The sequence below is a fragment of the Mesocricetus auratus genome, unplaced genomic scaffold (assembly GCF_017639785.1).
Source record: "Mesocricetus auratus isolate SY011 unplaced genomic scaffold, BCM_Maur_2.0 Super-Scaffold_100003, whole genome shotgun sequence".
NCBI classification, from domain to species: Eukaryota; Metazoa; Chordata; class Mammalia; order Rodentia; family Cricetidae; genus Mesocricetus; species Mesocricetus auratus.
The window spans coordinates 48,541,193-48,566,642 of NW_024429188.1; the positions used below are offsets into that span (position 1 = coordinate 48,541,193).

The 25,450-nt window shown below is 46.4% G+C and overlaps 1 protein-coding gene across 2 annotated transcripts in view; it reads left to right on the plus strand.

The window, feature by feature from the left end:
• Nucleotides 1-25,450, plus strand: part of Nhsl2 (NHS like 2) — a 239,757-nt gene that overhangs the window by 144,431 nt on the left and 69,876 nt on the right. Inside the window, exon 1 of one of the 2 annotated variants that reach the window (XM_040744268.1) lies at nucleotides 11,871-11,974. The exons of the other annotated variant lie outside the window; for it this stretch is intronic. Coding sequence (XP_040600202.1) covers nucleotides 11,905-11,974 — 70 coding nt within the window. The 5' untranslated portion in view covers nucleotides 11,871-11,904. Of the gene's footprint in view, nucleotides 1-11,870; nucleotides 11,975-25,450 lie in introns of those variants that run through there. 2 annotated transcript variants of the gene reach the window in all.

The window sequence follows — 25,450 nt, forward strand, 5'->3', positions numbered from 1 at the left end:
TTCCATTTCCCAAAGACATGGAGGTCCTCACCTCAGGGTCTAGGCAAATTTCATTCCCTTTGCTGGTTCCTTGTGTTCAGTTCTCAACTTGAGAAACCTCCTACCACATCCATATTCCTCACAGTCATCCAGTGTCACAACCCCTTGCTGGTTTTCTTCCTAACATTGCTCAAAATATTATCTTGCTTTGCTGTTTTGAACATTTGGTACATTTGCCTCCTATATCTCTCTGTTCCTGTGTCCACACAGCTGCTATATGGTATCTTCAATACAATCTACTGAATGAACAAATGAATGAATGAGGCAATCATAGCATTGGAAGCAAAGCCCCAAATGCAAGGGAACACCACGGATCTGTCTCTCTCTCTCTCTCTCTCTCTCTCTCTCTCTCTCTCTCTCTCTCTTCTTTTCTTCCTATTAAGTTTATTTGAAACTAGCTTCCACTATGTAGCCCTGACTTGTCTGAAACTCATGGAGACTCACCTGCCTCTGCCTCCTGAGTGCTAAAATTGAAGGTGTGCACCACTACATCTGGCATGTTTACTTTTTCTTTTTGCCAACTTCATCATCTGGCTATATGGCAAGAGGGCTCTTTTGCTAGAACTGTGGACTCCAAAGCCAAGAATACACTCATCTATTAGAGTGTGGGAAGAAAATATTAGAATTCCTAGTAACACTCATTTTAGCACATTTTAATTTCCTTATTTGTGTATGTTTTATCATTTAAAAACTAATTAGCACAATATTACATGCATATAGTTTATATATAAATATACATATCTTGGAGCACAGGCTTAAAAATACTTGGAGATCATGGTTGGTAGGAAACAAATAAGCAGACTTGGCAGTGTGATACAGATATAATGGGTTGGACCAGCACAGATTTCTAGATCAGAGTATTAGAGGTTGAATGCCTTGGGATTAAGGTAGGGATGGAGATTGGCAGTGGGTGCAGACCCCCACAACTCCTAGTACGTATGTTGACCTTCACAAATGACCATGCCTGTTCAGTTCTTCAGAAAGACTTGCAATTTTCCCTTTCTAGGAGTTTGGTTTTCTTTTCTTTTTTGTTTTTCAAGGTGGGGTTTGTCTGTAAAACTCTGGCTGTCCTGGAACTCACTCCATAGACCAGGATGATCTCAACCTCACAGAGATCCACTTGCCTCTGCCTCCCCAGTGCTGGAATTAAGGGCGCACAACACCACAGCCTGGTTCTAGATTTTCTTTTGCAAATCTCTAGAGAACCTTTGGCTCTAGAGCTTGATCTTTTTCCATCCCCATAGGCAAGTATGTATGGGTAAAGACTAGGGCCCAGGGCCTTCCTTCACACATGCTGGTGTTTCTCCCATTGGTATCTTATCTGTAAGCAAAATGGTGCCTTGCGTGGGGTGGGTGCCGTATTGTTGATCACCATCAGTACCCAAGACGCCTCTCTCCAAGTGTCTGAGCTGAGAGAACTGTCAGGGACCAAACAGGTCCACTGTTTCACTGCAAGATAGACACTAAATAAGGTTCGGAGAATCCAGGGCTGGCACAAAGTCGAGGAGCATCTAGCCATCACTCTATTTGTGCCTGTTTCTCTGCTTAGCCAATTGTTATGAGTGTTCATTTATGACCCTGACCTTCCTTGGTTCTTCCTCTTTGGCCTGCTACTTATGGCCACAGTTCTCCAAAAGTCTCTGGCTTTCTTACTGGGACAGGAGCCAAAACTCGAACTATTCCAAATCACAGTTCCACAGCCTTCACCAAACCCACATTTTATATACCTGCCCACTCTTTCTATGGATATTAATGTCATTGCCCTTCTAATTGCTTTGGCCTCAATTACAAGCTATTCAACTTCTACTGAGTAAATGCTGCTAGATGTCAGGCACGTGTAAAAAACTGTGCTTCAATTTTTTAAAGTGTGTGTGTGTGTGTGTGTGTGTGTGTGTGTGTGTGTGTGTAAAAGAGAGACAGGGGAGAGAGATGAAGAAAGCATGCATGCCATACATGTAGAGGTTAGAGGACACTTTTGTGGAGTTAGTACACTCCTACCTCTGTGTGGCTTGTAGTGATCAAACTCAGTTCTTGCAAGGTGTGATTGTTTGAATGAGAATGTGCTCCATAGGCCCAGAATTTTGAATACTTGTTCCCCAATCATGGTTTGGGAGTTGTCATTTTGCTAGAGGAAGTTTGTCCCTGGGTGTGGGCTATGAGGGTTCAAAACCACAGCGCATCCCTAGTTTTCTCTTTGTGCTCTGTTCTTGGGGTTCAAGGTGTGAGCCCTCAGCTTCTGCTTCAAGGTGTGAGCCCTCAGTTTCTGCTTCAGTCACCATCTATGCCTGCTGCCATTCCTCTCTGTCATAATGGTGATGGATCTTTTTTCTTGAGTCAGGGTCTCATTATGTAATGCTAGCTGGCCTAGAACTCACTCTGTAGACCAGGCTGGCCTTGAACTTACAGAGATCTTCCTGCCTCTGCCTCCTGAGTGCTGGAATTAAAGATGTGTGTCACCATATTTGGCTTGGTGATAACCTCTTATCTCTCTGGTACTGTAAGCCCAAATAAACCCTTCCTTCCATAAGATGCCTTGGTCATGGTGTTTTATCATAGCAATAGAAAAGCAGCTAACATACCAGGCTTGAGTAACAAGTACCTTTACTTGGTGAGTCATCTCACCGGCCCTAGAAATTTTTATGGGCAATTAACACATACACCAAAGAGTGAACAAAGTGTGACTAGTGATCACAAAGTACACATCCTGTACACACTCTCATTTCCCTGGCTTGAGAAGTTGACCAGGACCAGGACCAGGACTGTGGAACTCTCCAACCTTTAGGCAGTATTACAGATCATCGCTCCAATAGCTCTGTGAGTAGTTTAGCCCAATTTACAGACACAGATTATTTTTCTTTAAACCAACTAATTTAATTTTGTCTCAAATATACAACAAATTAGGCTTTTTGACACACTCAATTTTGTTATTATTAGATTCTATTATATACTAGCATACATGTACAACCACTAAACGTACAGAGATCATGCATGTACTTCTAAAATCCTCTTCTGTATTATAAGCACATACCACTAGCAAAGTGTTTGTCACATTTTGTAAGACATTGTACTGGGGGAATTAATGTGAGGGGATATCTGTTTCTATTAGGAAAGATGTAAAAAAAAGGCTTCGAATGGATTGGGGCAGCATCTATATTAAACCCAAACTTGGTGGCCCTGATGTGGCTATGCAGGGGTGCCTTTAATTCTGGTAGCAAGTCTCTGAGAAGACATCTGGGAAGTGTCTGGGTTGGGACTTGAGAAATGAGGCTGGCTTTTCATGAGTACAGTTGAAAGTAGAAGGAAAAGCATTCCTCTAGGGATAGACATGGAGAAAACTTCATCAGGGCTGAGAGAAAATCCCCTGCTTCGGGTTTCAGGGTTGTGACTGTGGCCCTTTGGGATAGAATAGCGATACATAAGCTTGCACACAACACAGGAGCCCAAGGATGGGCTACTGGTAGACCGCTGGGGTCACAGTTGAACTATCTTGAAATTCAGTGCCTCCAATGACACTTCTGTCTGAAAGTCCTCACACCAAAGTGTAGTGTGTACAGGTCATGGCAGACGGAGCCAGCAGTGTGACCAAAAACTGGGCTTAAAGCTGGCTAACTTGGCTCCAAGACACAACTAGGCCACTTTCTAGATCAATCTCTTACCCTAGTCTATTTCTCCGTCTTCTAATTGGGCCCCATAAGCCAGGGCATTATAGGAACAAGAACATGACTAAAGTGACAGGCTGGCTCTTGTCCCTGCTTTGGGGATCCAGGTGGCAGTCTGTAGATGATAGCACTTCCTCCTGCTCACTTCTCCATCCTTCCCTTTCCCGACCTAGAAGACGGGAGAATCTGCTGATGAGACAGCAAGCAAAGAACATTAGTCTCTTTCACTTTGGAGACATGGCCCCTAGTGTTGCTTTCAAGGTCCAGATTTCTCTGTCTCTCTTCTGCTGATTTATCTGAAGCATCAAGTATGGTGGAAGCAGGAGATACAAGCCAAAGAGGGCCTTCCTCTCCCTCCAACCCCTCCTCCCCAGGCTTGGCTGCTCCCGGTTTGACTCAGTCTTGGCTTATTCCAGAAAATCCTCAAACTCCATATGAAGACACCACAGAAGTGCAGCCCCTCCTAGTCTCTCCCTCCCCCTCTCTCCATCTCTCTCTCTCCCTCCCTCCCTCCTTCCCTTCCTCCCTCTCTCCTTCCTTCCCTCTCTCAGTACTTTGCATAGTGATCAAGGGAGCAGACCTTCCTAGTCCTTCTCCCCAGACAGCCACCTCAGACCATGAGACCAGTCTGAAGAGCCACCAGTACCCTGTGCATCCCAGATGTCCTTTCTGATAAGCAAGATGGGGTGAGAAGATTTGAGTATGTGGGACACAGGGAGCAGTGTGTAAATCTTTCAGAGGAGCCACCAGAAAGGAAGATCAGGGAAGGTCTGCAGGGCAGGGCACTGACTCCATGCTTCTGCTAATGCCCAACTAGCTACTGGCGTGGCAGTCTCTTTTCACTGGCAGAAGCTCATTGAAGCGTAGTCTATACCAGGTCATCCCCAAGGTGCAGCCTCAAGCCACTCTCCACCCACATAGCCCTCCAGGAAGCTATGGACTACCAGAAAGGGAAGTCTCATGGACTTGTGGAGGAGTAACAGCTAGAGCTAAAAGTACTCAGACCAAGAGCATGGGTAGGGAGCAAGACTTTGGGGAGCATAGTGACATTTGAGCTAAAATGTGAGGACCTACCTATAGGGTTTGGGAGTCTTACATGAGAAGCAGTAAGAAAGGGATGGGGAACACAATTTAACAAATACTATGTGCCTGATATCATGTCATAGAAGTCTTACAATACAATGGTTTCCCCTTATGCATAGTGAATGCATTCCAGGATCTTGAAACTACCGATAGGACTAGACCATGAATTGGCTATGCTCTTTTCCCCACCAATACACACATGCTTATAATACATTTTAGTTTATAAGTTGGGCACAGTGTGAGACTAACAACTATAACTATTAATAGAACAGTAATACATTATAATAAAGTTATGTGACTGCAGGTTCTCTGTCTCTCAACATATCCTGTTGTATCATGCTTACCTTTGTTGCCATGCAGTGAGATAATAGAAAGCCCCTGTGGTGAGATGAAGTCAGGTGAATCATGCAAACACTGTGATGGCATCAAACTACTTATGACCTGAAAGTTTGTCAAAGCGCTGGATGTGTTGGCTTACTCCTGTAATCCCAGCACTTGGAATCTGAGGCAGGATGGTTGTGAATAGTGAGACAACACTCCCCGCCCCTCTTACACACACACACACACACACACACACACACACACACACCTACCTACCTACCTACCTTTCAGGATGAAACTATGGCAGATTTTGTGATCAGAAGTTGCTCTCTTCGTGTTTCATGTTCCAATGATTCTGTTACACTTTTCCCAAAAGTAGGATCTATTGAGTTTGTTTTTCCAGAAGGGTCCATTGAAGGCTTGCTTTGAGGCTGGGGGTCTAGCTCAATGCTAAATAACATTCACTAGGTCCTATGCTAGATCTCCAGCACCTCTAACACACTTGCTTTGGTTGCTGTCTCCTCTCCTTAATCAACTTTGTCAACTCCTCCCGAAATGTGACGGCAGCTTCTTCACTGGCAGACAGACTGTCCTGACATTTTTCTATTTTTCAGCCCAGACCTATTCTTGAATCTGTGTAACCAGCTCTTACATGGGAAACATGGCTTGATGTCACTCCCTTCCTAGTTCCCTTGCTGGGGTTTTCTTATAGGCTCCATGGTTCTGATGCCACACGTTGCCAGCAACAGTTGGAACACGTTTTCTGTTCATGTCTTCCACCCACGAATTTAATTCATTTTGTGTGCATTTCTTCTTTCTTCACAGTTTTGCAGATAGATTTGTTCTTACCAAAGTCTTAGCAACCTTGGCACATAGCTCCTCTCTCCCTCATTAGCTTGAGAACTTTCACTTCACGGAAGCTCTTGGTGGATTTTCTTTGGCACAGCCAAATTGTTAGGTAGCTAGATAGATATTAGCAGGCTTAGAGGGATTAGGGCTGGACGGCTCTCTAATACCAACAGTTTGTAAAACCAAGTATTCCAACTGCAGCCTGATCATCTGAATGGGACCTGATTCTTATCTCTGGCCTGGAAGGAGGCGTGACATCCTGAACTGCCCAGAAGATCATTAATTGAAATTATCTCTACCTGGTTCCAGGATCCCTGAACCTTATAAAATTTTCATGTGTAGGAGGTGTTCTGATAAAGAGCAGAGGTATACCATTGCTCCTTCTTGGAAGAGTCCAAATGAGCCTGTCAATCACTTAGACAGGAAAGCACCCCTTAGGAAAGCTATTCCAGAGACAGCTTTAGAAATAATATAGAGTCTGAATAAAATGTAATTCAGCAGAATAGTCTCTGTTACTGTTGTCACTCTTCCTACTTGAGAGTGTGTCCTACAAAAATCCCCTTGGTCACTGTCCTTTCTCTACTCTGTAATAGACACTATCTGTCTTCTATATTACATCGTGTGCATCTCATCCAAATTCTTTTAATGGAGATCACAAGGACAGAGGAAGGAGCCAAGGAGTGGAGAGGGGCAGATCTAAGTGACCATCACTCTTCTTGGGATTTGGGGCCATTGTTAAGTAAAATAAGGCTTGCTTGGACTGAAATGGCTACTAAGTGATTTAGTAGCAGGCAGAAGACAGTGTAGTGACAGAAGACTGATTTATGTCACCCGTGGCTCAGAGTGCTAAGAGGTGAGATTTCATTATGCTACTCAGAACAAAGCATAATCTGAAACTGTTTATTCTGGCATTTTCCATTTCAATGTTTTTGGACTTTGGTTAACCACGAACAATGGAAACTTCAGAAAGCTAGGCTAGAGAAGAGGAGACTACTGTAACTTACAAGTTAGGGATTTGTATTGCCTTCCCAATATGCAGATGAGAAGACTCAAGGCCGGGACTGAGTGAAGAGAGATGCAGTATGATTACAAAAAGCAGGGGAGTGTGTGGATACAGGGTAGACGCACTCTGCATGAAATGAGTATCCTTAGTACTCATGATGAGGAATGCAAAGAGAAAGGAGGGGCTACCTCTGCAAATCTTTTTTGGTTTTGTTTTCTTTTTTGGGGGAAGCTTATTGGGAGAAGGAAAGGCAGTAGGGGAAGGAGAAGGGAGAGAGAGACAGAGAGAGGGAGACAGAAAAAAAAGAGACAGAGAGCTGTCTGCCTTCAGAGGAATGGAGAAGAGCTGTTGTTGTTTTCTAAACTGGTAACAAATTTGATAATGTAAAAACCCAAAGGAAGGCCGGGCGTTGGTGGCGCACGCCTTTAATCCCAGCACTCGGGAGGCAGAGGCAGGCGGATCTCTGTGAGTTCGAGGCCAGCCTGGTCTACAGAGTGAGTTCCAGGACAGCCTCCAAAACAATACAGAGAAACCCTGTCTCGAAAAACCAAAAAAAAAAAAAAAACCAAAGGAAGAAGAAACTACTAGGTGTTGATAGAGATTTTAGAGTCAAAGTCTGGGCCCTGTCAGCCATAACAAACTCCTGGTTCTCAATACGCACATGTAATAGGACCCAGTATGGCAATGCCCAACTTTAATTCCAGCACCCAGGAAGCAGAGGCAGGAGGATCTCTGCGAGTCCCAGGCCAGTCTGTTTCAAAAAGTGAATCCCAGGTTAGTCAGGGCTACATAGTGAGACTCAGTTTCAGAGAGGGGGCATGGGGAAGAGAGCGGGAGAGAGAGAGAGAATGAGAGAATATTAATGTTGAAAATAGGGAAAGGATTTCAGTCTGACCTCATCGGGAAGATGAACTGAACAGATGAATAAAGGGGTCATCTGTCCCCAAGTCCATTTTCAAGGTCCCAATTTCAGGGTTTAGGTTTAAATAGAGAGCAAGAGGTATGCATAACTGTCCTAATTAGGTTTCTGTTGCTGTGATAAAACACTGAACAAACCCAACCTGGAGGAGGAAAGGCTTTATTTGACTTACACATTCAAGGTCACAGTCCATCACTAAGATGTCAGGGCAGGCATTGAAACAGAAACAGAGGCAGGGACCATGGAAGGGTGCTGCTTACTGCCTTGATGCCCATGACTTGCTCAGGCTGTTTTTTATTTTTGTTTTTTAAGACAGGGCTTCTCTGTATAACAGCACTGGTTCTCCTGGAACTTGCTCTTTAAATCAGGTTGACCTTAAATCCACAGAGATCCGACTGCCTCTACCTCTCCCAAGTGCTGGAATTAAAAGTGTGTAACACCACCACTGCCCAGCTCATCCGGCTTTCTTACACAACCCAGGACCACCCGCCCAGGAATGACACTGTCCCCAGTTGACAGGACTCTCCCACATCAATCATTAATCAAGAAAATGGCCCTGCAGACTTGCTTACAGACAAATTTGATGAAGGCATTTCCTCAACTGAGGTCTCTCTTCCCAGGGGACAAACGCAATAAATAAACAGTCCTGCTCTGGGTGTGCTCCCACCAATTGCTGACCCGTAAATGGTCCAGTCTCTGTCTGTCCAGAAAGGTAGTCTGTTTAATTGTGAGAACTGTGTGAAATTTTGTCCCGGGGAGGCAAGTTTCTCCTTTTAGCTGACACCAGAACTTCATCCTTCTCCTCTATAGCATGGAATTCTTGATGGACTTCCAATTTCTTGGGGTTATTGTTTCAATAATCTGATAGCCAAGTGGATGGGCACATGTGTCCCTTTTGAATATCCTCTTTCCAGCCAGGATGGTTATATAGAGATCTTGGCCAAGCTGTCTTCCCTTTCTTAGTCTCTATTTGCAGAGTGAGTTCAAGTCCAACAAGGCTGTTGTGAGGAAGATCTGTAATGAGGAATTTGAGCTGTGCTTGGGCGAGTTGAGGCTGTAGCTGAGTGGTAGGACACTTACCTTGCTTGCAAGGCCCTGGTTCCATCCACAGCATGGAAAAATGCTTTTAGGGGGCTTCTACAGTCCCTAGTCACACTCAAATTAAAATATTTACTACATTTGTTTATTTCATGTGTGTTTTGACTGAATGTGTGCATTGCACTACATGTGTGTTTGGTACTTAAGGAGGTCAGAAGAGGCCATCTGATCCCCTGGAACTGGAGTTACAGATGGTTGTGAGCCACCATGTGGGTGCTGGGTATTGACCTTGGGTCCTATGCAATAGCAGCCAGTGATCTTAACCACTGAGTCATTTCTCCAGTCCCAGATTCAGCTTCTTGACCAGGGCAATGAATGCACAAGTGTATCCAGTTTGTGACCTTTCCTTCATTCCTCATGCCCTCTTGCCCATCTTCTCTCTGAACACTTCCAAAGCCCACCTTTTCTTGTTCATGCACCCTCACTTCATTGAGGATATAATCTAAAGTTCTGTGTGTACAACTTAGTTGAATTTTATTCTGTTTCAACTTTCATAATGTCCCACACACTACAATCAACTCACAATATCACCTTTACCACGCCTTTTCTTCTTCTTCTTCTTCTCCTCCTCCTCCTCCTCCTCCTCCTCCTCCTTCTCCTTCTTCTCCTTCTGTTTTTTGAGATATGGTTTCTCTGTATAGCCTTGGCTGTCCTGGAACTCACACTGTAGACCAGGTTGCCCTCCAACTCACAGAGATCCTCCTGTCTCTGTGAGTGCTGGGATTAAAGGTGTGTGCCACCACTACCCGGCTCACGGTTACCTTTTAGGTTTATCTGAAGTTTATTTGAGTTCATTTTTACAATTTTGAACCTCCTAAGACTCATACTTAGGACCTAACATAAAGACATAAAAGACCAAGAACCAAATGTTCCCCAAATTTCAGTTATTCACTTATCACCTTCAAGAATTTTACCAGGCTCATTAATCTCCATGATTTGAAAAAATCACATTCATAAATCTATTTTCCCAAGGTGCCTCACTCTGGGTACTTCCCACTTGCTCTGGGGCTATTTCCCAAACCCTTATTTCGGTCTCATGTTGGTTTCATTTGAAGACTTCTTGTCACATTCCACAATGAACTGCAAAGCCCAAGTAGGGGTTTCACCATGTTGCAGGGGTTTTTTGGGGGGGTGGGGGTTGCAATTTCTCCCTCAGTAGGTCAATAGTCTGAGGGATGTTTGTGGATTTGTTGAGGATTGGAGAGACCCTTGACAGCTGAGTCCCTGGAGTTTTCAGCCCCTTTCCTTTGTGTCTAGCCACCTCTTCGTTTTGCATGACCTGGTCCACATGTCATCTCCTCTGGGAAGTACACCCCAGACCTTCCAGACGGAAGCAGTTTTCTCTGATTAGCCTTCAACTCTGTTAACTCATCTCTGTATTGTCATTGCCTTTTGATGTGCCAGTCGCCCCTCCTAGGTGACTTACGCTTCTTGCTCCTACCACTAGCACAGGGCTTGGCTTGGGCAGAGCAGGTCCCTGGAAAGTGTTGACAGAATGCCTAAATGACACTTGGATGAGGGGGGGGTAGATGGATGTGTGAATGGATCTCATTTTAGACCGCTTGTCCCCAAATCAGAAAGCTCTGACCCACACCCACAATGCTCTGTGGCTGTGATTATGACAGACAGGTCCCCTGTCCCTGTGTCTAATGACATCAGCACTGAATAGTCTTATTACTCGTCTAAGTGACTCACGACTGTCTGGCTCTGGCAGATTTGATTCCAGGACCGATGGCCCTAGCTTACCGCCAGGCTGTGGGGCTGGAACAGGCTGCTGAGCCAGCACCACCTGCCCCTTGTCACTTATCCCACAGGGCTGCAGCACACGCGACAGGCTGCTGCATATGTGTGTGAGAGCGCGCGCATGCGGCGCGCGCATGGATTTTCTGTGGGACATGAAAAGAGCCTTCTCATTGGCTGCCGAGGGTCCCAGTTCCAGTCTGTGAATCTCTGGGCTGCTGGCTCTGCCCTCCCATGGGAAGGAGAAGCAGGCAAGGGCGGGGAGAGTGGAGTGAGGCTTCAGGTGTGTCTGACAAGGAAGCAGGTACGCCTGGTGGCCGCATTGGGCATTCCAGAGGCATCTGGATGTGCTAGCGCCAAACCTGCAGCCTGGAAGCCTCGTGCTCTGCCCAAATTTCTTCAGGTTTCTCTTAGGACCGGAGCCCAGAACCTACTGGCAGCTGTCACAGAACTGGATCCGTACCCCAGTGGAACAGGGAGCTGTGTCACTTAGAATTCCTGGGTAGCACATTCCTTCACTGGTCCTTGTCACACTCATGGACGAGGCTCTGTTATTGGCCCCTCGCTTCTGCAAGCTTCTGCAGATCCAGAGAGCAAGCGCCTTCAGGAATGACAGCTCTGAGAGCAGAGGCAGCCAGGGACAGTAAGGGCAAACGAGTCGGGTCCCGGGGGTTGCGGGGGCTGGCCCCATGTGCAGATTCAGATGAGGTGGGGCTTGCTCTCAGGGTTTGCTTAGGGTTCTTTTTTGGAACCTGGGCTGCTAGACCTGACAGGAGCGCTGAGCAAGGGGGAGGGGATAGAGAGGGAGGAAGGGAGTGAGGGAGGAGAGAGAGAGAGAGAGAGAGAGAGAGAGAGAGAGAGAGAGAGAGAGAGAGAGAGAGAGAGAGAGAGAGAGAGAGAGAGAGAGAGAGAGAGAGAGAGAGCCCTAGCAGGCTCTAGTCCAAGTGAGAGGTTTCAGATCTGGACAATACTGTGCCAAGGGCACAAGTGGGATTTGGAAGAGCCATGTGTGTAAGAAGCAAAGCTGAGGTGATGTAAGCACCTGGGGAGGAGCACAGGTCGAGGAGGAGGAAGAAGAGGAGGAGGAGGAGGAGGAGGAGGAGGAGGAGGAGGAGGAGGAGGAGGAGGAGGAGGAGGAGGAGGAGGAGGAGGCGGTGGCGCGGCGGCTGCGGTGGCTGCCAGTCCAGAACAGAATGATGGGCAACTCTCACCACAAGCAACCGAGGAGTAAGAGCCAAAGCAGCAGGATGCATTCAGCAACAGGTACTCTCTTTCCTTCCCTCCTTTTCCCCAGTCTTCTGTAGCCCGGGCCTCCCTGACTCACAGGGCCCCTGACCCTTGGCGTGACTTGCAGGGGCTGGCAGGGGGGCGGGGAGAAAGCCTGAGGGAGATACGGGTGAACTCCCAGCTCCTCTGCTCCAGTACCAGGCTGAATTGCATAAGTCTGGGCTCCTTGAGCAGGCAGGAGCTGGCTCTTTCGCCAGCAACTCCATGCAGCCTCTGGAGGGTGGCTGGAGCGCCAGCGACTGAAGTTTATTGCTAGCACAGTGCTTTCTCCCTGGGGCCATGCACGGCTTACCCTTCAGGAGTCTCCTTTGTTATTCCAACCTCCGGCTCTCCCAGCCCCCAGCCCCGCCCCACACGTGTACACCTACACCTCTCCAGGCTCTACCTCGGCAGCTCCGAGTGAGCCAGATGAAGCTTTTTCTTGCTGTGTAATGCCCTGCCCCCCACCTCCCGGCCCCAGCCCTTACTGAGCTCCTTTCACTGCATGGACAGAGGGGAGCATTGGACAGCCTGAAGTCTGTTGTCCTCCTACTTTCAATGTGCTCTTCTTAGCCCTCTGTGTCCCTCCAGAGGTGGACTCAAGGGTTCTGGCATAGTTTCCCCCAACAACTTCTTCCTAAACCTCCCAGTGTGGAGATTAGGGTCTGAAGACAACTTTTGCTAGCTTGCCTTTGTAAGGCACTGCAAGAGCACTATGTGAGGAAAGTCATCCTTGTTCTGTTCATACCCCCACCAACTTAACTTTTATCCCTTCCCCCTTTTTGGAACCTGGACCTCAGACATTTCAGGAAGGTACACCACCACTGAGTTGCACCCCCAACCCTCCTCTTTTGGCAGCACCCCATTTTTTCCTCCCGCCTCACACAGAGTCCCAGAGGAGTCCAGAGTTCCCTCTGTGCCCATTTGGGAAGCTTTCATCCGCTATCCAGGTCAATGTGAAGAAAAGGGAAGTTTCTGCCAAGTGTAACTCAAGTTTACTGTAGAAGTAGTAGATGGGTCAGTGCCATTCTGAAAGCATGTCATGCTCAAACACGGAGGGTGCCTCTGTCTGTTTCTGGGGCTCTGCTGGCTCTGCGTCTAATGGTAGTTGTCCAAGGCTAGTCCTAGTGGCAGCTCTAGAAGAGGAGGGGCTCACAGGATATTTGTGGGGGAGCAGATACAAGATCAAGAGGCTGATGAGTCCCACTCCTGGAACCTGCTAGGAAGAGTATTGCTTTGGACTTCTGGGTAGGCTGAATTGGCTCCTCTGGTGAACTAAGTCAGGGACAAGATTCTGAGTATTGGACTTTCTTTGTAATTTTCTGAGAACACAGTCTTTTAAGACTACTATTAGCAGGCAAATGGCCCAGCCACCACCTCATAGCATCTCTCTTCTCTGTCGTGGAGCTGGAGGCTCAGGACCTGCTGGCATTACACAGGGATGCTTTGCACAGCTTTGTCTAGGAACTGGAGGATAACCTTCCACTTGCTAATGTTCAAAATTTGGGCAGTTACTGGCTGTTGTTTCATTTCTTAGTAGTTGTTCTGTGTTTTCAATGCCTGTCCAAACCCAGGGGCCAGTATGAGGAGGTGGCCTCATGACCACTTCTCCCCCCCCCAAACCCTGCCACCTCCTGACACAGCACCGTACTCACTTGCTTACTATCTCTAGGCAGCCCCAGAAGCCTCCAGGAAAAAGTCACTCCCACCAGGCAGACCTAAAGAGTTAGTGTTCAGTCCTCCATCCCTTGCAGTTTACAGCCTCACAGGCTGCTCAAGGAGGGAGAAGGGACAAGTAGTCAACCATGCTCTCAGAGAAAAGCTGAGACCCTGCCTATGGGAAGTCCTGCAGTGACCAGGAAAGATTTTGTGGAGGGAGAAAGCCTTCTTCGCTTCTCCCGTCATGAAAGAAAATGTCCTGTCCTCAGAGTCCTGCCTTAGGCCTGCTTCTCCTCTCACCCTGCACCTTTCCCTTAGCAGTCTAGGCTACCCTGAGGAAACCACCACTGTAGGCTTGACCTCTGCACCTCTGTCTGCTGCTTAAGTTAGCATAACCCACTGCTCCAGCTCCAGACTGATGTCCCATGAGTCCCTCACACTCAGCTGAGCACAGCTTGCACCATCCTTTCCCTTCTTGCTTCCCTCTCTCCCACTTTTCCTTTAATAGCCTCAGCATCCTTCTAGGAAACCAAACTAAGAAGCTAGGAGTTATCCTTCATTCTACTCTCCCCTTGATCTCACACAATTTTTCTTTGTGCATCCATCCAAACCTCTACCCAACAATTATTTGTTGCTAAGACTTCCTCTGAGACATAGCCCCTGCTCTTCTTGTCCACTGTCAATGTCCACTCTTGCCTGTTCTAGAGCTGATTCCTGGCCTTTGCCTCTGACCTTTTCCTAGCTAACCTAACAGCCACCATAGTACTTTCTTGCTGTGACTCCAAACCTTGCTGACTTCAGAGCAGGGGTATCAAGGTTGCCTGTCTGTTGTAGAGGTAGATCCCAAGTGGCCCGAGGATTATCATGAATGATAACTTCTTACCTTTCAGTTCTCTGTGTATTTTAATGCATATTAGAAAAGTATATGTCAAACTCGGGTTTCTTGTAGTTTTTTATTAGAGTAAGGTTAAGTGCTTTTAAAGTGAGTCCATTTGGATAAAATGATTAATAGTATTCTTGCTGCATGGAAAAGGTAAAAGTTGAGAAACTGGAAAAATAATGCTTGGACTTTGGGAGGGAAATAGTTTCTGGGGTAAGGTGTATGTTCCTTAGCACATTTTAATGATCTCCATGTTTGGACCCTGCCTGTTTCACCCACCTCGCCTGCTGTCACTTCTCACCCTAAACTTGATGATACAATCAGATTGAATGGCTTCTTCTTTTCGCAAATCACCCATTCATCATGTCTGTGATTTGCTGAATGCGTTTTCCTCTGCTTGGAGCTTATCTTCCATCCACTCTCGTCTTCTGGCAACTTCCTATTCATCCTTCAAAACCTTCATCTCTTCTTTGAAATCTTCCTCATCTAGTCTCCTTCCTTCATCTTTCTTTTCTTTATACACATTTGATACACTTTCATAATTTTACCAATGTGGAAACTGTTATTTGTGTACTTATTTATTTTTGAAATGTAGTCTTACTTTGTACTTCATACTGACTTCGAACTCATTTTGCAGCCAAAACTGGTCATGAACTCCTGCTCTTCTGCTTTGGCCTCCGTAGTGCTGAGATTACAGGTGCACCACTACACTTGACTATATTGTATTGGCTATTCATTCATTTGCTTAATGCAGTGCTGGGGGTTGAGCACAGGGCTTTTTGCATACTAGGCAAGCAGCTCTACTACTGAGTTCCACTCCTAGTGCTGTAGTTGGCACTGCGTGCTTAAATAAGCATGAGAGTGAGCCCATGACTAGGCTCCTGACTTTCTTGCCTATGAACCTGCAGGATGATCTCAAGCAAGTCACTTGCCTTTGTTTCTTGCATCTTTTGGTAAACAGTCAGGGATCCTTGGAGGGGACTCTTAGAAGCCCTTTGTAGGAAGTGAGAATGTAGTATGAGCTAGGTTGGAAAGCTTTTTGAAAGTTGAAGTTGCTTTTCAGATGGGGAAGAGTGATGATTGCAGAAGGGGGAGCTTGGGCTGTTGCTCCCAAGCTGGAGGCTGAAATGGGTCCTGCATCTTCGAGACAACACCAGGAGTTGCCACTAAGCTCAGCAGTTGGTGCAACTGGATGGGAAAAATCAGCTGCCGAGCAGGAGAGGCGGAATGGGGAGAGACGGTAGCAGCACGTGGAAGCCCAGCAGGACCTTAGAACATAGTAGGCTGCTTTGAGGGGATACAGCTTGTCTGCCAGCTTTGCAATCTGGAAATGATTTCTCACCAGCTTTCAAGCCTGTCACTCCTTGAGCAAATGTGGCTCTACCACCCTGTTTTTCTGTATGCGGTGCAGTAGTTAATGTGTGTTTGTGGCACTGTTACTACCTAACATATGCATAGCTTTCCATATAGAAGCCATCCATTTGAACTAGTATCTTGCAGAGAAAGGAGAGGGACCTTGTATTCATTACACACATGGCAACATTTTACATCCACTATTTAACCCTGTGAACATTACCGGGGATGAATTATTGACGCCATTTTACAGATGAGGAAATGAGAACCAGAGCCCCATGGTCTTGTAACATGGTCTGATACAAAGATGTAGAAGAAAAACTTGAGCTCAAGTTTGTTTGCCTTTCGAGCTGAACCTATTACGGCATGTCATGTGCTTCTCAGCATCTTTGTAGCTATGACAGGAGTTAGTAACCCTGGAGACTGGGTGCTGTGGAAAGAGGAGTCCATGGCTCCATTCTGGTAGGATGAGCAAATCTCTATAGCAACAAAGACTGCAATGCCCAGCCTGGTAGAAGTCCCACCATATGTCTGTTTGATAGCACGTTTGTATTGTTGGAATAATTGAACTCATAAGGCTCTTTGTTGAGTCCAGAAGCTAGAGCAGGGGATGCCTGAACTATCAAGAAAGTGAGACTCTTAGACTTAAGCTTAAATTAGGTGTTGAGACAGGCTTCAGGTCCCAAGGCACCTGGTATCATGCTGGCTTCCAGAATCCCCTACCCACAGGTGTGTTCTGTGAGCAAGGTGACCCTGTTCTCTTCTCTGTACTGAAACAAAATGAAGGAATCATTTGGTTGCATTTTCAAGGCCTTTTTATAGTTGTCCTGACTCTTTCATCTTCACAATTTTATTGAATTTGCAGCATCCTTGCTATCATTATGATGGAAGCTAAATGGCAGAGACTTGGGAGGAAGTCAAATTAATTACACTTCATCCTCTGGGGCCTTCTTCCTAAAGACATAGTTCCTAATCAGACTTAATGATCCCATTGGAATGCATGGAATGGGTTAATATTCTAGGCCAGTGAACCAAAGTATGTCCCAGCACTCCTTGCCTCCTATAACTGACAGATATCCTTATAGCAAAGGTGTGGGCACTAGCGGTCAGTGCCCATTGTGGTACTCATTGTAGTAGTTACTTTTGCATATCTGTGACCAAAATACCCAAGAGAACAACTTAAAAGACGAAAGACTTCCTTTAGTTCATAGCTTCAGAGGGCTCAGTGCATGGTTGTCACAACAGAATGTGATGATGGAAACATGGAGAGCGGGTTCGTCACCAGAGGGGAGGGCAGAACACAGAGCATGAGGGAGGGATTAGGTGGGGACCAGCTAGAACTCTCTTCCAAGTCATCACACATCCTAAAATTCCTACCACCTCACTAAATAGCACTACCAGCTATGAGCAGAGCAAAACACATAAGCCTATTGGGTGCATGTCATAGTCAAACTGTGACACACACATTTCCTGGGCCAGAAATGGAAGGAAATGAAAGAAGATGTAAAACAAACAAACAAATGCGTAGTGATCATCATAATGTCAAATTAGAGGGAAAATTTTCAAATAAATTTAAGGCGTCCAGATTCACTGAAATATGGTGGAGCTGTGTGAGAGCTGATTAAGAAAACTATTGAGCAACATGAACAATACTTATAAGGGGGGAAAGGTAAGGAAGAAATTTTATAATTGTAATCTCAAGAACAAAAAATATAAAACACAAAAATACACAATACATGCTGGGTGGCGGTGGCGCACGCCTTTATTCCTAGCACTTGGGAGGCAGAGGATCTCTGTGGTTCAAGGCCAGCCTGGTCTAGAGTGAGTTCCAGGACAGCCAAGGCTACAAAGAGAAACCCTGTCTTGAAAAACCAAAAAAATGCACAATACAAAACCATCTGTAGGCTATAGTACAAGAGTGGGAATAGGATAGTGGAGAAATGAAAACTTGATTGATTGTGAGGTACAGGGTAGGTGAATCTTTTGCTTGGATTTCCATTAATAGTGTTACATGGTTTGTGCAAAGTGTAATATAAACTATTAACACACAGAGCAATTATACTGGCAAGTCATTCTCACATTGAGAGACCAAATCATATTTTCATGGGTCAACATAAGCATCTAAAAGTCATCATTCAAAATCAGGTGCCTTTTATGTGGGGCAAGAGTATAGGGAGTGTGTTGGAAAAATCGAAGGTAGCCCATGTTTGCATGGAAACACAGACCCTTATGTTGCATCTTTGGAGGAAACTGTTTATTTTAGCGCTCATACTCTCAATTTCTTTATTGATAACGTGAGGATAGGAATAACACAACTGACCTGCACAGTGGTGACATATGCCTTTAAGTCTTTAATCCCAGCACTCAGGAGGCAGAGGCAGGCCAATCTTTGAAGTTGAGGCCAGCCTGGTCTACAAAATGAGTTCTAGGACAGCCAGGTTTACCCAGAGAAACCCTGTCTTGAAAAAACAATAATTAGGGCTGAGGAGATGGCTCAGCAGTTGAAGAGAACTGGCTACTCTTCCAGAGGATCCAGGTTCAAATGGCAGCTCACGGCTGTCTGTAACTCCAAGATCTAACACCTTCACACAAACATACTGCAGGCAAAACACCAGTGCATATAAAAATAAATTATAAAAAAGAAAAACCAATAATTAAAAGAGAGAAAAGGATAATAACACAACTGCCTCACAGGGATATGGTCAGGAAGAAATGATCCAAGATGTTTTAAAGGACCTCGTGAAGGATAATATGCTAAATAATATAAAGCAGCAGTTCTCGTTTGACCCCAAAGGGGTTCGACCCATTTACAGTTCATAACAGTAGCAAAGTTGCAACAGAAATAATTTTATGATTGGGGGTCACCACAACATGAAGAAGTGTATTGAAGGGTCTCAGCGTTAAGAAGGTTTTTTTTTTGGAGAAAAGGTGTTATATACTGTTATGGTTTGCATATGGCTTAAATGTGTCACCTGAAGGTTCATGTGCTGGAAGCCTGGTACCGGGAGTGTGCCCTTACGGGAGACTACAGTAGTTCTCTTGAGACCCCAGTTAGATCCCACAAGAGCTAGTTGTTATAGAGCAGGCCTGAGCTATGACCTCAGACTTCCTGTGTCAACACGTGTTCTAACCTTCTCACACATGATGCCTCTTGCCATGCAGTGATGTCACTAAAGAGGCCCTCCCCCAAGGTCAAACAGATGAGATCATCTAATCTTGGATTTTCAGCTTCCAAAATGTGAGTTAATTAAAGTCTTCTTTTAGCAGTATCCACCTTTTGGTACTTCATGGTAGCTACAGAAAACAGACTAATATAGGTGCTGTTTCCCACTGCAGCCCCTTCTATCGACCCCCAAAGCCATTCTGGGACCATGCTGCTAGTGGCTTCAGATGGTGGGTGCCTTGTCTTCTGTGAACACTGGGTACGACTGAAGTTTGAAAGTGAAGTTTTCTAGTTTTAGTCTTGGAGGAGGAATAATCACGAATATGGTGTGTGTGTGTGTGTGTGTGTGTGTGTGTGTGTGTGTGTGTGTGTGTTTTCCTTTCCTGAAATGCTTAGATTCTATGGAGAGAAGTTTGAATAATTGGTAAAGGACATGATGATTACTTCCTCAGTGGATTACATCCTCAGACAGACTTGACCAGTTCTGGGTTGTGTCTTTAGGTGAGTGACCTAAGTTCTCAGAGTGTCCACAGCCTCCTTGGTCAGTGCCTTCCTCATAGGGTAGTAGTAAGGATGAGACAAAGTATGGCATGAGAAACACCTACTGTGTAGTAAGTAGGGTATGTGAGCTGCTTATTACTTAAGACTCCCAGGGTAGGGAGGGTCTCCAGGAGTTACCTGAGCTCAATAGGGGAGTCTTGGTGGGGCAGAGTGTGTGTATGTGGCCATGTTAATCTTGTTTATCTTACATTTTCATAGAGGTGTGTATTATATGATGAGCACACGCCACACCTACCTTTCCTTTTGTAACCCCTTCTCCCTTCCAGTTTATCCCCTCATTCCCTAGACAATTTCACTTCTGCATCCATTCAGTATAGATGTGCATGATTTCATGTGACTGTAAAAAATGTAGGAACCACAAATGAGAGAAAACTGGATATTTGTCTTTGAGACTGGCTTAATTTGCTTAATGTGATTATCTCTGGTTGCGCCCATTTTTCCAACAAATGACATAACTTTGTTCTTTATCACTGAAAAAAAAACTTCGTTGTATCTATATGCCTCATTTTCCTTCCCTCCTGTGTTTCAACACCTAGGTTTGTTCCACAATTCAGCTATCGTGAACAATGCTGCATTAGACAGTGCTGTGCAAATGCATACCTTTAAAAAATACATTTGGTGCTGGGGATGGAACCCAGGGCCTGTGCATGCTGGGCAACCAGTCATTACTGGACCCCAGCTCCACGATTATCACATGTTTTACATGTCAACATTGAAGCGCCTTCCATGGAAAACATAAGACATTTTGTCACTTACCATATTGGAACCCAAACATTTTATTTCATTTTATTGTGTTTATTGAAGAACTGGGATATTCAGATATTTTAATAAAAATGACATGTGTGCTTAGAAACTACTCATCTTCCATAAACCTTTCATTTTAAAGACTCCCAGAGCTGAAGTGGCATTGCCAAGGTCACTCAGCAACAGAGATTAATATGGGCAACAGTTCAGCTGCTCCTTTACTGCTGCTGCCTGTGATGCCCTAGAGTTGTCCTTTTGACCTCTGGGATTTTCTCAGGACCACAGTGCATAGTCCACATGGGAGAAACTAGACAGGGCTCTCACACCGAAAAAAAATGATACTCGAGATGACAAAGAAATCCCTGGTAGGGGATCTTACATCCTGACAGGTCAGCTCTTTGTCACCCTTGGGCAATATCTCTGAATGATTTGGGCTCGTGCAGCTTTCTAAGTGCCATCTGTGTCCCTATGGAGTAAATGTGCTTTGGATGCAACCTTCATTTCTCCCAACTGCAAATTTCTGATTTCAGAAGTTAGTCTCCTGCATAATTCTTCACGAACACAGATGGAGGAATGCGGGGTCTTAGGCGTACCTCGCTCACTGTCACTTACATAGAGTCCTGTTCCTGATATTGGGGAGAGGACACAGGGCTACCTCTGAGAGTTCCTTATGGGGTTAGGACAGGGGTGAGCAGTGCTGTTTCCGGCCGTCAAAGCTCGTCTCAGAAAAGATGTGCTGAAATCTTGGCCACACAGGAGGTGAGCAATATCTGCCATCTAGCATCCTTTGCAATGCTTTGGCTCTCCTGCGAGTTAGCGAGGAAGACACATGAACTGCCGTCATTCTTGCCGAAGACACTTGAGCTTTGGAGACCCCATTCCTGCTTCTGAGCTCTGGCTTGGAGATTTCTGACTTCCCAAGCATTTTCCCACATGCTACTGTTGCTTCAACCTGCTCCCCTACCGGACTCTAGGCTTTGTCTTTGTTACTAGTTCTCATCTCTTCTCTGGGAACTTTAGGACCTGACCTGGGGAACAGGGGCTGTGCCCAGGGCAAAGAACAAAGTCACCAAAGTTCGTGCCATCCAAGTGACAGTTGTAATCCACAGAACCCAGTCACACTGATGGATCTGGGCATGAAGGTGGCTCTCCATCCCTACCATTATTAGGATTCCAACCTCAAAGGGTCTGTGTTATAGAAACTTCCACACATCATTTCCCTGCCCAGGGACTTTTACCCTGACAGCATCCAAAATCTAAGCAAGGGTGGGGTGGGGGCAAAATGCTAATGTTGACTGGGACTTTAATTTAGAGTCTTCAAGTGTTCAACAGTATCTCACTTGCTACATGGGATGGCAACTCCAACAGCAGCCAGCCACAGCCCAGGAGGATCTGGAGTGAAAACTAGCTATAGCTGGGGGAAAGATGGCAAACAGGCTTGTACAGGCAGGCCAGAGGTCATAGCCACTGAGATCCCTAGGCCATGAGTAAGATCAACATTTTAAAAAGGAAGCCTTCTTGAGCCTTGGGGAGAGGCCTAGAGTATAGAGGAGATAAGGAAGAATCCCAAGACACATGGGCCAGCACTGGCAGAGTTTACATTGAGCCAGGCAGTATTTTGCAGATATTAGCTCAGTCGACACAACACCCACATAGTATATGTGTTTTTATTACCTGTCAAAGGGAATATATAGATTTGAAACTGTGCTTTATGTAACTAAACTATGGAAGTCTAGATAGGTTAAGTAACTTGTCTAAGAGCACACAGGCAGTAAAAGAAGAGGCTGAGATTTGAGCTTGGGCGGCAGGGCTTCCAAAGTCTGTCATTTTAGCCCCTATACAAATCTGGCCACATGATAGAGGTTAGATGATCACCCTGCCTTTGCCCCTGTGCAGTAGCTGCACTTTAACATTGAATTCCAGTATCTCCCAAGAAGTCCCCTAGCTGGGCATGGGGACACAGCATGTCACCCCAACACTTAGAAGGGGGATCATGAGCTCCAAGTAAGCTTGGGCTACTATATAATAAGACACTGCCTGGGGAGGAAATGTTGTATGATGGTCCTCAACCTGGGAAAATGTCATACTAACTACCCCTGGGCTCTACCCTTCCAAAGTCTTGGTCTTATTGGTCTCATTGGTCTCATATAAAGCCCAGCCTGCAAGGAGCAGGGGGAAGTGTAGACCAGCAGGCTGCACAGAAACACCTCAATCCATCCCGACACACATCTGACACCTCTGCAGCTTCGCCTGTCTCTCCATCCATGGCTGTAGCTTCTTCCTCTCTAGCTTTAGCAACCAGATATCCTGAGTGGTATCCCCAGTCCTCTAACCTGCTACAATGTGGCCTCTATGAAGCCAATACCATTCTTTAAAGTAGTCCCTTAGGTTTTTTTCCAATGGTTTTTCTACCATGCTATAGAAATTGGTCCTGAAGGTAGGAGCCCAACAAGCTCCTGAGTAGTTGGAAATTTTAATATAGGTGATTCCCATCCAACCACCAGAACCCTCAAGCTGCATTCCCATCTCTGTGCCCCTCTCAGAAACAGATGAGAGCCCAGATCATGCTGGATCCCCCTCTACACTGTGGGCAAGGACCAGCCATGCATCTCTATGATTAGAAAATGGTTACTGGGACACAGGCTCTGTACCCGGCCTATATACTCATTTCACCAGCAGAGCCATTTAGTACTGGGTAACAAATGAGTCAATTTGTAATTGGCTCCTGGCCCACACAACTTGCTTCTGTGTCCTTGTCCTTCTAAACATACAGACACAAATTTGTACAAGTTGTGTTTTCAGTGCTTTAAAGCCAATGACTCCTTCAAGCTTTGTGCCCTGGGTAACAGGCTTTGCTAGAATCTGTGATCCGATGTCTGATGGAGGTTAAGAGAAGCAATGAGGAAGGTTAGCCGTCTTCTCATGGTGCCGCAGAGAGTGGGGCTGGACTCCAAGTCTCATTGTCCTCTGGCGCATGTACCTTAGGAGAGTCCCTGTCTCTCGCTGAACTTCACGTTCTTCCCCTGTTTATTGGGACCTATCATCTAGTTCTCCTGTCCATGGTGAAGACACTCTTCTATGTAGAGTCGGCATGCTGTGGAATAGGGTCCTCGCTGAGAGCTGGGCAAACTGAACTGCGTTACACCCAGCTACAGTTTACAGACTTGTTCCAGGCCAACAGGGAAAGTGTATGTGCTCGAGAGACTTGCAAAAAACAGGGGCTATCTCTGTGCACGTCTCTCCTCAGGGAAGGAAGGGGCCTGCACAGTGACAATAGACCAGGGCCGCTGACTCAGACAGCTAGTTCCTGTTCATTTCCCCTCTCAGCAGGACAGCCGCTGTGCAGGAGGTCAGCCCTCCACGAGGCTGGGACTCAGCCTTTGGCTGAGAGCAGAGCTCCTTACCTAGAGAAAGATAAGCCTACCTCACACACAGCACCCCTCACTGTCCATTAGCTGCGACTGGAGTGAACAGGACTGTTGAGCTTGTGGGTGGAGAGCCAGGAGTGAGAAAAAAGAAAGGCGAAACTCCTGTTTTGAATCCAGAATTGCTTTACGTGAACTGGACTGCCCAGGAACTTCACTGGGCAATGTGATTGATGGGGCCAAATTGACCCAGCTGGAGTGCTGGGACCTGGCTAGGGACGTGACTCTAGGTGCTCTACCAAGGAAGCTAGGGGCAGGTTTGGAACAGCGTGGAGCCCCTGGGCTCTCTGCTCCCAGAGTGAGCCTGGCACACCCTTCTCTGTTGTGTGAGGATTAACTGCAAGTGGAACCTTGGCTATCCACACGACTAGGATGGAGAGAGGCGAGTCTCTCACCCTCTTCTGGAGCCGGGCAGGTGAGTCGTTAGGGAAGGAGGGGACGGATGGGTGGTCAACTTGTAGAGGGGAGAAGGGAAGGGATTGTGGGCTCTTGGTGGAGGAGTTCTGGTGTGGTGGTAACCTGTACTGTCTCAGAAGGGCGGAAGACCTTTCATTCTAGAGGTGAGCAGAGAGGGGCAGGAGGGAGACTTGGAAGAGATGTAGAGAGGGTGGATGTGATCACATCCCAACCCTAATATCATGGGATCTTAAGGGATTATAAAAGTGGCTGAGGAATTGTGTGGATGTGTGTGCGTGTTTGCATGGCTCTTATCTTCTTTAAGTCAACTTAATGTAGATACTGAGGCTTTGTCTTTCAGTTCAATTTCATTCAGTTTGGGGGCTTACCCCTCCCTCTAGGACATCCACTAAAAAGCTGCCTTTGCTTTTGCAAAGCATGGTCGCTGGGAGAGGCAGATTAAAAGGTGTTCATCACTGGTCGTCTCCACATGTGCTTCCTAGTACTTCCTGGTGATCAGTTCAAGTCAGACCTCCTGGCAGTAAGATAAGTTCAGGGTCCTGGGTCACACTGGGAGCTTTGTCTGTCTCCTTCGAGGAGGGCCAGCCAGGAGGGGAGGACGCAATGTGGCAGTTCTGTGTCTGGGAACATCTGGGAAGCTGCTGTTTTGGTGGAAGCAGCCGGCAGGACAGAAGGTGAGTGAGTCCATGGGGTGCCTCTGGGGCTCTAGTCAGTCCGTCGGAGCTGGAGTAGGCTCCAAAAGTATTTATGAGCTAAAGTGGTTAGAAAAGCAGAGAGATGCAATCAGAAAGAAATCATGTGAGGACCATGGATTGCAGCCGGGCATGGAGAGGAATCAGAGGAAAGTGGTGTTTAGTCTTCAGGTCTTTGAGGGGTTGTCACGGGGCAGGAGGAGTGACTAGGTGGGGTTCTTGTAAGGTCTACTCTGGCACATTTGGGGCCTTTCGACTAGGAGGAGTTTCCTAACAGGCTGTGCATAGATGCATTGGGCAGCCCCGAGGAGCAAAAGTCCAGCACCCTTGGAGGAATTGCCTTCTCCCCAGTTAGAGTGGGAGCCCTTGATGGGAAGCAGGCATGGCCTTCCTCTTCTGCAGGAAGGAGATAGAAGGGGGGCAGCCATCACCTGGAATGTAGGCCCAGCCCCACCCTGCCTTGCCTCCCTCCACAGCTGCTCTTCTGGTTGCAGCCCCCTCATTTTCCTCCCTCACACTGGGCTCCCTGCTTCCTCTCTCCATCACTTTTCCCACTCTGCAGCCAAGGGTGTCTTTTAA